Source organism: Serinus canaria, chromosome 5 (assembly GCF_022539315.1).
Source record: "Serinus canaria isolate serCan28SL12 chromosome 5, serCan2020, whole genome shotgun sequence".
Taxonomy (NCBI): domain Eukaryota; kingdom Metazoa; phylum Chordata; class Aves; order Passeriformes; family Fringillidae; genus Serinus; species Serinus canaria.
Genome location: NC_066319.1, coordinates 19218006 through 19231895, shown reverse-complemented (window position 1 = coordinate 19231895; position 13890 = coordinate 19218006). Strand labels below are relative to the sequence as shown.

General features: G+C 40.9%; 1 protein-coding gene across 2 annotated transcripts in view; it reads right to left on the bottom strand.

The window, feature by feature from the left end:
- Positions 1-13890, bottom strand: part of LDLRAD3 (low density lipoprotein receptor class A domain containing 3) — a 107821-nt gene that overhangs the window by 49244 nt on the left and 44687 nt on the right. For both annotated transcript variants that reach the window (XM_030240625.2, XM_050975336.1), the window contains exons 3-4: positions 4602-4727; positions 2053-2187 (exon numbers count right to left, since the gene is read on the bottom strand). In XM_030240625.2, the coding sequence (XP_030096485.2) occupies positions 2053-2187; positions 4602-4727 (261 nt within the window). The remainder of the gene's footprint in view (positions 1-2052; positions 2188-4601; positions 4728-13890) is intronic.

Below are 13890 nucleotides of genomic sequence, written 5' to 3'. Positions count from 1 at the left end.
CAGTAATTAGATCTGCTGTAGAAAGAATTGTGAGAAATTAAAGACTGTCCACAGCAGCAACTAATTCCCAATTAACACAAAGTAGTTGCTGTGTTTGCAAGCCAGGACAGACACACCCATAGCTGCAAGCTCCAGAGGGAATCGTCGTTGATATTCAGATGGGAAGTTGAACACATCGCACTGTTTTAATCCTAGCTTTGAAAGACAGGTACCCACACACTGTCCACTTAACAGATGGTGAAACAGCCATTCAGGGAGGCTCTGAGCTGCCAAAGGGAAAAGCCAATTACACAGGTTCCCCACAACCAGCATTTCACTTTGGGAACTCCTCATTCCCAACCCCATACTTGGACCATTTGTTTTTTAAATTAGCCCACAACCATGGCTGTTCTTGTCCTATAGGAGAGAGTTTCTTCTTCCTCGTTTGGGCCTCTTTCACACATATAATGAGAAAGAATTACTTTGCTTGCCCTCTTACTAGTCTAACATTTCCAGAAGCACCAACTATGTCGACAAAAGTAACAGCTTCATGAAATACAACTCTTTTCTTCTCTTGAGCCTGACAGACAGTTCCAAAAGCAGATTGTCATGACAACAAACAACCTGGAGGCAATCCAGCCAATTAATTTGCAGAGGAAGCAGTCATCCCATTCTAAGAGAATAGCACTGCTGCCTTAAGCTTCAGAAGCCGAAATATATTAAAAAAAAAAAGAGAGAAAGCAAAAGAAACCTCACCACCCACATTAATGTGATTAGGCTGCCTTAGAGCCGTAGATAAGAACAGCCTAGCCCTAGGCACGTGCTAGGCCCTCGGCAGCCCTTTTGTCCTGACTGAGGAGGGGCAGGCCAGACCAGACCCTCTCCAAGGCTCTGCTCCGAGCACAGCCACATTCCCAGGCTGTGATGTAGCTCAGCACACAGAAGAGTTAGCAAGATGACCCCTCCAACCTTTACATGTGGAGCCAAGAAAAGAGCTCATAGGTTAAGCAGAGGTATGACACAGAAGAGTCTGTCACACACCACTGCTATAAACCCATTTTGTTAGCATTGCTTTTGCGTGTTCTTCCTCTCCCTCTGTGAGTTGTCAAGAATATTTATCAGCTCAGGATTATTTTTCATCAGCATCTTAAGCTTAGGATTATTTTATTTTCCACAAAGGACTAATTCATCAGTACAAGTAGACAGTAAAGTAATTGTCCTTCAATTTCACTAATTACAACTTCCTTCATATGCTGCTTTATCTCTCTTCATCTGTCCTGCTTTCTACAGGCTGAAGCACACGACATCTCCCCTGAAAATATCTACCATCTCCCATATTTTTTCTACTCTGGCTTCTTGGTAGAAACTCAGACATTAAAATGTTTAGCAACAGATGCCCAATACATACTATTTGTTAGCCTCAAGTCATCATACATACTTCTTGCTTTATAAAATACTGTGGTATTAAGTTGCAGAAAACGAAACTGAGAAACACTACCTGTAGACTTTTATGATAGGTTAAAAAGAATAAAAATGTCACTGTGTTTTGAGATTCTCCCAAGACTCAACACACAAAAATTTTCAAATAAAAATTGTCTTCCCTGTCTTCAAGAGAAGGGTAAGAATAAATGCTTTCATTGTAGACCTGTCCTGAAGTTAAACATATCTTTCAGAAGGTAACTGAACAATGAAGATCTGAAGCTTTAATCATACACAAAATTTACTCATCCGGTAAACAGACAGATTCACCTCCAACTCAGGTTTTACTATCAATCCCCCCAGGTCCAATCCATCTCCCAGAAGTACTAAATGGATTCCCAGCAACTTCAGTGAGCACTGGAGCACAGGTTACAAGCACTTCTTGCAATGTGTATTTTTACTAACCTGAAAAAGATGCCACTCTTCTGAGCACTGAGAATGCAATGTATGCATGTGCACACTCCCTACACATTTCACCCTCACTATCTGCAGTGCTAGCCAACACAGAGCAAGCCAATAGAATATTTTCTGCTGAGCCTGTTCTGTGTTGAGTTGGTATAATATTGCAGAAGAGAATAAAACCCCTGTGCCTACCTTGAGGGCTTTCACAGCTTTCTTCATCGCTGTTGTCTTGGCAGTTATTTTGACTGTCGCACACAAAGCTTTTATCAATGCAAAGACCATTTTTACAGTGGAATCGGGCAGTAGAGCAAAGCAAGGGATTTGCTGCTGCAAAAAGAGAAATTGAGACCTTTCATTAGGAATTCTCTTGCTCAGGCAGTTAAATAGCTGATAAGCATCAACCACAGGGCCATAACTCAACAGCTGGTCAATTCGCTGAGTATGTGGGAGTAACTTGGCAATCAAACCAGCCGTGGCTCTCTAACCAGGGAGAGCTGAAACTTCTAATTTATTCAAGATTCATTACAATTAGCAGAGATTTAGCCCACCCACAGTTGTGATAAGCCTTCTGTTCATTTTCATGAGAGCCCAATCATGATCACTGTTCCACATTTGCTCACACTGAAGACATATGGAGGGTAGAACTGCCTACCATAAACACTGCCTGTTGATTCCCATTACAGAAAGCTCAGTTTAGCTGAAGTTTCATGTTATAAGACAACAATTTTGACTGAGAACTGCCAGGCAGTGGTTTATTTACCTCTGATTCTCTTCCCCATTCTCTTCACTATTTTGAATTGATATAACAGCAATGTTGAAATCTCAGCCTCTCACTGTTTGAATTTCAACTCCTTTTAAAGGAACAATGTTTACACCCTTCATATATGTAATATATAACCATATCCCTTCAACGCAGTCAACACTTAGTTGAGATATGCATAATTTAGCTGGTTTTAATATCTACTCATAAATCAGTCTCTGTCCTTTAAATACTTTCTGGTACTCTTCTCTGAACTCCAAACAGTTTTTGGTAATGGGGTGACTGAAACAGAAGGCAACTTTCCAACTGAAAATTTTAAAAAGGCTGCTTAGATGCCCTGTCTACTCCAAACTGCTTCTCTGCCACAATAACAAAGGGAATTTGTTTCCAAATACTAACTGGCTTCCATTTTTTGTCTTTAAAGTAAAAGCTACATTTAAAGAGTTTTTTAAAAATAAATGAATGAAACTTTAAAGTCTGCCCTGCATATAACATGCAGGAAAAATAACAAACACTCCCAATTTCTCCAGCTCCCCAAGAGCTTGTTTAGCACAAACATGCTAGAACTCCTTTGGTTTGAAACTCTTGCACACTTGCATACCACTTTGATTTTTGAGGTCACCTCAGAACCAAAATGGCTGTTCCTCTTCATAAGCAGTAACTAGACATTTAGACATGCTAAAACCACCAAGTGCCTCACTGGCATAGAATAATGGGGAGATCAGCGTGGCATGTTATGATCAGTTTTAAGGTCCCATTAGAGCTACACACTACAAGCTCACAGGAAATTCTGTCATTCCTAATGAACTCCATAAGCTGGTGCACTTTCAGTTGAGACCTGCCACTTGTCAGTCCACCACCTTAAGGATATTCAAAGCACTTTTGTCAAATCTTATTTTTAGTCCACTTGTTCAAGTGCAACCCAGAGTAATTTCCTTAGCCTTCAATGCTTCTCTGGCTTCACTTTCTCCACAGAAATGCTGACTCCCTGCCACAGCCACACAGTCCTTGCAGGGCCCAAACCAGACTCTCCAGGACAACAACAGATGCCACCTTGAGAGGTCCATGATGTGGAAGCACACCAACCACTAACAAGAAAGGCAAGTCCTCCACCAAGCAGACAGCGACAGATCACGCTAAAGATTGCCCCTTTTGTTATCTCTGAAAGCTGCTGTCTGTTGTCCTCCTCCTGACCTTTAGAAGTCATTGAAAACAAAACCTCAGCATGCCTCTGACAGAAGAATGAGCAAGTATTTTGCTGCTAGGTTTCACCTAGAGACCCATGCTTTTACCAGCTCATGATAGTAACAACAGAGCTGCTGAATTCAACATAATGTTTCCCTACTGCTATGCTATATTCCTGCTAGACTTACAGATACAAATGGATCTGTGTAGCCACATGCAGAGGGTTTAGCCCAAAACAAGCAGTACTTCAGATCATCTCTCTGCTACAACTTCCCTGCTGCTGTGCATTGGCAGGCATGTCTGGCTTCAAGAATCTGCCTCTCCTTCCAAGAACCTGTTTCACTAAATATACCATTATTTGCTTTTTTGCTGTTTGAGAACATGTATAAACAGAGAAACCCAGATGCGCTGATGACCAAATACATTATATTCTTCAGTGACATGAAACAGTCAAATAAAAATGGAACAATTCAAATTGTATTAAATATTTGTCCAATCTGAGTGACATCTGAGTACAGAGAACATGTTCAAAGCAAACATGCAGCTTAAAACTAATTTCAGGGGCTTGGAGTAACACACAGGCATTATATACAAAGCAAGACTGAGATGGACCTTAAAAAAAAATGGCAGACTAATTTTCATGAAGTGAAAAACCAAGGATTGTCTTGGTCGTAAATGACAGGGAGAATATTTGACTCAGAAATGGAAGGCTACTGAATGTTTCCTTTCTAAGTAGCATCAATTAGTAGTTGAAATAAGCAGCAGTGCCCTCACTTGCAAGCAGGCTCCCACTTACTGCAGTTCTCCTCATCGCTGCCGTCGGGACAGTCCTCGAAGCCGTTGCACCGGAAGCGGCCAATGATGCAGTGGATCCCGCTGGCGCAGGGGAAGAACGTGGCACCACATTTGGACTTGGCTTTTGCTGTGAGAAGAGACAGAAGCAGGCAGAAGTGAGGGAAACAATTTACAATGGCTAGAGATCCTGTTACAGCAGTACAGTTAAGAGTGCTCTATGCAGTGCTGTTGGCACTGATGTTGGGTGCCTTACAAGCAAATTAGTGTCTTTGTGAGACTAAGAAACAAAAAGAGACACTCATAAAAATATTTTTCAGGCTGCAAACACCAATAACACTGCCTTTATTCAACGTGATTTATATAAAACTGGGTGCAAAACAACTGCTGTATCTCATGCTGCACAGCACGGCTATTTATAAAACATTAAATACTAACAATAGCATCAAAATGTGTTTAACACGTGATTACAGAATCTCATTATGATCTCAAGTGCTACATATTTTTAACTTTACTGCACAGCCACTTTTTGTAGCAAGAGAACACTGCCCTCAGCCATAGTAATGCAGATGGTTCCACCATGATGCTCAAGGCAAGCACCAGTTAAGTACTGCAGTATCATATCACCAGCCTAGAACAAAACAACTCTTCAACAAAAAAAAGCAATTTTACAAGACAAATGGTTACAAATTTTACAAGATAGTGGTTTTTGCTTTTTCAAATTATCTCATGACTTGATAGACCACACAAGAAGACACTGAAGACTTCCGACAGTCCACTCTAAAGCAAAGGCAGTCTCTGCAGGAAGGTGTGTATGGTGCAATGGTAACACCACGGATGGGAGAACATCAGGAAAGAAGCCAGACTCAGAGCTTGCTGGCCTTTTAAGAAAATGCTTCCTACTCCTACACCAAATCTATGAAATCTAAGACTTACAACTCACAGGTTTTGAACTATGACAGACTGGGTACCACAGCAAGAGGCAAGTTTTTTAATGTGGCCCTAAGGCACATCAATACACCAACCTGCACAGTTTTACAAGGCCAGGACAAGGTCAGGGACTATCAGTGTACAGACCAAAAAAAAAAGTATATCTAATAGGGATAAACAGCATTAATTTGGAAGGAATCATCTCTTCCAGGATTAGCTACTAAGTACAGCTGTAGCAAAGCTTTCTTCCATCACTCAACAGAATGCATATAAATTGTTTTAAAGTACAACTACAGTAATTCTCACTTGCTTTAGTGTCCTCTAAAATCAGATTCTTGCAGTTCCTCTCTTACATGTTTTTCTTCATTTTATTAGTAGTTTTCAATTAGAATTATGAAGTAATTATGATGAAGTAAAATAAGATGTATCACTAAATTTCATACATTCAACTACCACTTTTTCTGAAGAGTATCCAAGGTCCACTTGGGGAAAAGAAAGTGAGCCATTACTTTGCAGGAAAAGATGATAAATTACCTGGAAGTAGCCACTGTGCTTCACACCTCTGGCCATAGAAAACCATCAGCAGAGACATCTGAAACCCCTGCAATTCTTCATACAACTTCAAAGAGTAGCTTCTGTGTTAGAATTCTGAGACAAGACAGGTCTCAGCTAAATAATTCAGTAACCACGAGGTGTGAGGCAACATCATACCCCCAAAAATCTTTAAACAAAGGCAGCCAAACAACCTCAGCAACAGATTCAGCGTCATCCAAACAAACAGTCCATATTAATGCACTAACAAGCCAGCCAAGATGCTGCTGGAAGAGAGTAATAATAGCACACGCACGTAAAGAGGTGCTCAGTGTTTCAGATGTTGTGCTTATGTAGCTGTTTTCCTTTCTATAAGAGCTAACATCTTTCTGAAACCCTACAGTGAACACACTCCAAGTCCTTTTGGACAACTTATTTAAGAGATGTATTTTGAGCCAGAATGGTTCCAGCAGGGACAAAAGGAAGAAGGTTCAAGAAGGAGAAGAAATAAGAAAAGAGGGAAGCAACTGTATTTTGCCTCTGTTAACATTTACTGGATCCCATTTCTCCAAGCAGGTTTACTTTTGTCACTTGGGGTCTGAATTCAGAGGCTATCAACTTTATGTCAAATCATACTCAATGACGCTTTTTGTCCTCTCTGAAAATCTTGAAAAATTAAGACTTCAAAATTATTTACTTTTAACATTTCTAGCATGGACCATTCTCTTGCTCTTGTAGCCTATTGTTCCTGACAGATTTCAGACCATGAGTTGTCAAAACCAGAGCCTCTGGCCCTCTGAAGAGGTCATGTGGCTGCACATTCCTAAAGCAGAGTGAATGTGCAGCCAGAAGTGGCAGTGAGCTGTGCATGAGCCCCGTTTCAGGGATGACAAGCACAGGTCACAACATCCGCACCTGCTCTGGCTGCAAAGGGTACAAAGCACATCTGGGACATTGCCTTGAGCTTCCACAGTAAAGCCATAAGTAATATGTAATGTTTAGCCACACCTGGAAGAAAATCATGCTGGAATGACCAGGAACAAAGACAAGAACTTTTTCTCCTGTATAATGCATGCCGGTACCCCAGAAAAAAGAGGGAGAAACCATTTGGGACAATTATCTAATATAAGTTATTACTTAGACAGTTATTTAATGTTTAGTTAAACATTTTATCCCCAGACATCTTTCTGTCTTCTCCTTCTTCTCCAGAGACAGCAGCCAGAGCACAAGAAAAATCTGGTTTAGAATAACTGTTCATAGAAAACTAGATACTAGTAACCACAGATCAAAAACAAACAAGGAACAAAACACCTTCAAATTATCTCTAAGTTTCCCTTTTATATAGTCCACTGATTTTATTTTTTTAACTGGAGGGAAGGAAAAGATAAACAAAACTCAAATTCAATTCTCTATATTTGCAACAGACGTGATATATAAACCAATCCCAGTTCAAACTCACACTTATATTAGAGACGCTAGGAATATAAAAGAGCATTTCAACCACCAAGGTGATTCATGAGTCAGTCAGTAGCTTACTAGACAGAAGTCTCGCTCCCAAACAGAACTTAGTTTTCCAAGTTCCAATTCCAGACACAAAATGCATTTTTCATATGCTGTACACAAATGCAGGAAAAATTAGAAACCAGTAAAGGCTAAATCCAAGTCACGTCTCCTGACTCTGGAGAACTCCACTGAAGAATTTCAGCTTTATTTCCAATTTGACATCCTTCTTGTCCCCTGACATAGTTTTCCCAAGGTTTTCAAGTAAGTGTTTTTTGGTCACTGCTCGTGAAGTTCCTATGGAAAGGACAATAATTTCTTCCAGAGCAGAAACCCACCTTCCCATTCTGCAGGATCTCTGGAAATACTCTAAACATGAAGGGCTATCATTTTCTCCAGGTCTCTGGCACCCTAACAATTAACAGAAATATATACCAGGACCATGACAGCCTATAGCACATTCAAGTCATGTGCTGCACCATCCCAGCATTCCTCTGCAGTCCAACTCCCATAACATGACTCTTACAAAAAGAGCTTTCTTCTCCTTTGCTCATCACTGTGTCCCCTACTGCACAGGTTAAGAGTTTTCAGGCAGATCTGTATGTGAGAAGCTTTATATTTATCTATCAGCAGCTATCTATTTGGCTATTTCAGTGATTTCAGCCTCAATAAGCCTTCAAGGACAGCACTGTCTTTGCAATCTATATTCTTCTCTGCTACGCTTGGTTGAAACAGGCTCAGGATAATCAAGAATTACAGGGATATCTGGAAATGACAGAAGAGAAGTGAAAAAATGAACAGGCACATGCGGATTGTTTGACCTTATTTATCCGAGGTATTACAACCAGCTAAAGGAAAGGGAAGGGATGAAGTTGGTGGTTTTTGAAAGAACTTGCAGGCAAGTCCCCTTGAACCCATGTCTCCAGAAAGGAAGAAACTGAGAGACCACACATTGGACAGGAAGGGACTGCAAGAAAGGAAATACTGCAGAAAACCACAGAGCAGCTTACAAAACTGTCACTCTGGATTCAATATAGCAAGTACAAAATACACCCCAAAAAACCTGCCATTCAACCAATTTGTGAGCCTATGTCAGAAAGAATCAGTTCACTCCAGTTCCACTCTTCATTTGTTACCTGCTCATGGCAGAAGCAACCCAGGACTGGAAGATTAACGTGAATCTGAATTTACATTACACAAAAGGGAACTGCTGTGGTATTTAAAAAGAAGTGTTAGTGAACTGCCATGAACTTGAGGAGCCTCCTATGACTCCATCACCCATGGGAAGAAATTGCTTTTCACTAAAATATTCTTTTCATCTCTTAAAATTGAAACATGAAGCAAATGGTGAAGATGGTGGCAGAAAGCTGCTGGCCACAGCACAAGTTTGCCAAATGTTTCCTCCAGGTTGCTTCACTTAAGTTCAAAAAAACTATTTTGGCAGTTGTACGTGTGAGTGCGTGAAGTCGCTCCTTATGCTACACAGAACCTAATCCTCCCACCCTCTACTTTCAAAGCTCTAAAAAAATACTAACTTCCCATCAGGACCAATAGTACACTCCACTGACAATGTGACAGTTTGCAGGCACAGCTCTACAGCAGTAACAGAAAAACATTTCACTATCTTTAAGATCCCAAGTGTGAAACTGTACTATTTTTAAAAAAGTGAAATTCGTTTTATTATTTCTCAGCAGAGATGCACAATAGCAGAGAAAAAGAAATAAGATTTGGCAATCCTGTGTAAAACCTTATGCTGTATAGAGATAACACTCTTGAATAAAAGCAATTTTGATAGTCATGGCCACAATGACTTGGAATCTGATTAGGAGGTTACAATTGATCTGCAACGGGCAGGTGATTTTTTTTTTCCCATAGATAAAGCAGCAAAGACATCAAATACATTTTATAATTAACAGTATGATTAACAGTATTAACTGTAAGTTTAACAAGACCAAGTGCAAAGTGCTGCACCTGGATCAAGGAAAACCGTGATGTGAAAACAGGCTGGAGGGTGAATGGACTGAGAGCAGCCCTGCCAAGAAGGACTTGGGGATTCTGGAGGATGAGACTGGACATGACCCAGCAATGTGCACCTGTGGCCCAGAATGTCAAATGCATCCTGGGCAGCATCCAAAGCCGTGTGGCCAGCAGGGCAATGGGGGGCATTCTGCCTCTCTACTCTGTCCTTGTGAGACCCCTGGAGTGCTGCATCCAGCTCTGGGGTTCTCAGCACAGGAGGGACATTGACCAGGGAGGCCAGAGAATGGACCACAGGGCTGGAGCACCTCTCCTATGAGACCAGGCTGAGAGAGTTGGGCTTGCTCAGCCTGATGAAGAGAAGGCTCTGGGGTGACTTTACTGCGACCCTTCTGTAGCTGAAGGGGATCTACAAGAAAGCTGGAGAGGGACTATTTACAAGAGCATGTGGTGACAGGACTTAAGCTGAAAGGGAGTAGTAGATTTAGATTGGATATAAGGAATAAATTCTTTAATGTGAGGACAGTGAGGCACTGGAAAAGGCTGCTCAGAGAAGCTGCAGGTGCCTCACCCCTGGAAGTGTTCAAGGCCATGTTGGATGGGGTTCTGAGCAATCTGGTCTAGAGAAAGGTACCCCTGCACATGGACAGGAGGACTGGAACTAGAAGATCTTTAAGATCCTTTCCAAACCAAACCATTCTGGGATTCCATGACTGTTACTGTTGAGCCAGCTTATCTACACCTCAAGCATTTCACAGGTAGTCATAGTGAACTGGGCACTAATTACTGCGTGCAACATGCAAAGAGCACACAGCAGGAACCCCACACATGAGGCCAGTAGACAAGCCTATTTCCTTCTTTTAACTTTACAAACATTGCAGTTTTAAAATGTTTCTCAATTATTTTGTAATCTGAAGTGAGGAAACAGGATGCACCAGATACAACGTAGACAGAAGTAAGCTACACAGAACCTGAGCGCCTTTGAACTAAATTGTTGCTTTAGAACCTCTCCAAGCAGCAATCAAGCAAAGTAACTTTATGCTGCTTCACAGCTACGCATCTCAACTCAACAACAGATAATGATTTATTCAACTAATCAAAACTTGATTACTTGCATTCGACAAGAGCAACTCTCCAGACAGAAACCACTGCGTGCAGATGCTGCATTATTGCACAGCCATCAGTATTTTCCTGACTTTGATAAAAAACACCTTAAACTCCTCTCTGTTGTGGATAATTTCGGTAAGGGATGTTATAGCCACATCAGACAGTACTGTAAAACCAGATTCTTTTGATGAATGTGTGGTGAGATGCAGCATTTCAGTAAAGGCTTTACATGAAGGAGATAAGGGTTTCAACTTTAATTTACAAAGGACTGATTTGACAACAACATGTAACACAAGCTGGATGGCACCAGGATCTGATTCCTTTCACCCCAAGAACTGCTATAAACCCTAAACCTGTTAACACTTACAGTAATTTTGCATCAGTTAACTGCTGTTTGGACCCTACAGTATTTTCAGTTCTGTTCCCAATGGGAAAGCCACTGCTACCTGTTCCCAGTGGGAAAGCCACTGAAGACAAATGCATCATTTATTGGTTCACAGAGCCCTGGAACAGGGCTGTCTTGTAGAATAGCACAGAAGTTTCACTTCCTCTGCTTGCTTTTTCCTATCTATAAAAAAGCTAGCACTTGAGTAATATTGCCAGTATAAAATGCACTCAATGGTCCACTATGTTAGAACTTCTCCAATTCAAAACTATCAACTATTTAAGTTACTGAGTTATGATACAAAACACATCCAACTGCAGAGCATTCACTGCACCTACAAAAAGCCCTTGGGTCACTCTTGCTTTTGCTCCCTGTTTAACAAGGCAGGTCAAAGGAGTTGCTGTTCTTAAGCTGCTAATGCAAACATAGAGAAAAAGAGCCTAAAATGTGCTTTATTTTAAAGGAAGCAATCTTATGGGTTTTTAGGTAGTGAAATTAGCCCAGTAGGAAGCATCAGAGATTGCCTCCCATACAGTAAACTATCAACCACTTACATGAGTAATATTTACACTGTAGTCAGCAGTAAGAGAGAAAGAACAATGCTAAAGCAAAAAAAGCCAAGGGAGTCTGCTGCCATGAAGAGTATATGGCTTCCTTCTAAAAGCGTGAAAAAAGAAAGCACTTCAGAACTGAATTACTATGAGTCGGTGGACTTTAATTCTTGCCAGACAGTAAGGCCCTAAAGTAATCTTTCATGGTCTAGGAGTCTGTGTTTTAGTCCTCCAAAATCACCACAAAGCAGAGATGTCAGAGGAGAGCATGGACAAAAACCTTTTGTCCATGGTTTCAGACATTCAGTAAACCAGTTTCTCACTAAGTATTTTAGAAATTACTCCTCACTAAACCACCTGAACAATAACATCACACTAAAGGACAAAGTAAGCACAGTTTCAGAGTTGTTAAGTTACTCAGGATGCAAACAGGCAGGACAGAACACCACCCTTAAGGCACTTCAGTAGCAGCACTCCTCAGGAACAATTGTGAGCCTGATGGGCTACAATCCCTCACTCTATTCTGGGATACTACCTACCTGTTCTTTTTCTTTCAGTTGCCACTGATTCCATCCAACTGTTAAACCTGTCCAATTCCAAGCTCTCCAACTGGCCTATTTACTGACCTCCATCAAGAGCATTAAATAATTAGCACCACAAACCCTTTTGATCTCCCTGCATAAAAAGCTATCAAACATAAGCAGCTATTGCACTTGCCCCTCTCATGTGTAATTGAGCTTCAAATGAAATATTCACCATGGTCACTTAATAACAAATCTTATTATAACTAATAAGTATTTGGTTGCTTAATCATGAGTAAAAACAAGAGATAATTCCAGTTTGATATTCCAAGTTTGAAAGCCATCTGAGTAAGTGGCAAAAAGATCAGCAGCTGCCTTACAGCATCTTTCCAATTAATGCTAATGCTCATTTCATGCATTGTTTAATATCCAGCTTTGCTTAAGAATTCTGACATTCTTTACCTACCTGCAAGAAATATTCCAGGTCAACCTGGAGATGACAGGAAGCAGCAAGAAACACAGAAAGAGACTTAAAAGCACTCATTGATTTTGAGATGCGACCAGAAGTCCAGAGGTCTTCCAAAACATGCAACTACCTTCATTGAGAAATTCCTAGCTTTCTGCCATACATTCTAGTTATCTAGAAAAAGAGCTGTTAACTTCATGAGATTTTTACACAAATTATTACTGGCTTCTAAGTAAGAATGAGACATCTAAAGACTGGTTTGCTGGAATCCTAGCACATGACAATGCTAATTAACATTAATACACAAAATCTAGTGACAGCAGCATTTCATTGCCATGACCCTTTCAGGATGCTAATTCTGGTAGAATGCTTCTCTCTTCCTAAATTCAGGCCCTGCTGTTAGATTTTCTCCTTCTATATATTAACACACTCCCCACCAGAAGTTGTCAATATAAAAAATAATGCCCATTTATCACTGAAGGGGTATTGGGGACAGACAAAGGTGATACAGAGACTCCATCATCAGAAAGCATGAAAAGACACTTTATTATTAAAAATCTGTAGTTCTTCAAGAAACAATGGTGGACTTAAGACCTGATTGGCCTTTAGGAATCTTCTCTCACACTACTGGTGAACTATGAATTGCACACTCTGGAGAATTATATCTCTAAACAAAGGTTACAGAAAGAGAGATAATAATTGTTTTCATTCTTTCCTCTAAGTTTCCCAGGCTCAGCCTGTGAGAAATTATCTCTACTCTTTCTTCAGCTGAACTGAGAATATCCACACCTATTTACTATCCTGTAAGGGATCCACCTGTTTAGAAGAGGCAAGGGGATCTTTGGGAAAGACTGGCCAACTCAGTGAGCAGGCATTAAACTGAAGGACTCAGGGTGTGAGGTCCAAAGTGGCAACATTCACTACATCACATCCAGCTGGGGAATGCTGTGGGTTGGCTGGGAAGCCAGGCCAACCACAGTAACAACAAATGTTCTTGATCTGACTACCAAGATGAGATCCAGAAGGAGAACCACCTCAAAGGTGTCCATGGTTTTGGTGGATTGTCCTGCATCCCTTCCTCCAGGAAAACCTGCAGGAACCATTACCTCTCTGAAATGCCTGTACACCAACACACAGCACAGAGAAAAACCAGGCAGAATTAGAGATCTGTGTGCACATTCTCTGCAGTTACAGAGACATGGTGGGATAGCTCACATGACTGGAATGCTGTCATCCAGGATGGCAGCATCCTTTTTAGGAAAGACAGGCCAGCAATGGGAGGTGGTGGAACTGCTCTTTATGTGACAGAGCAACTGGGATGTATC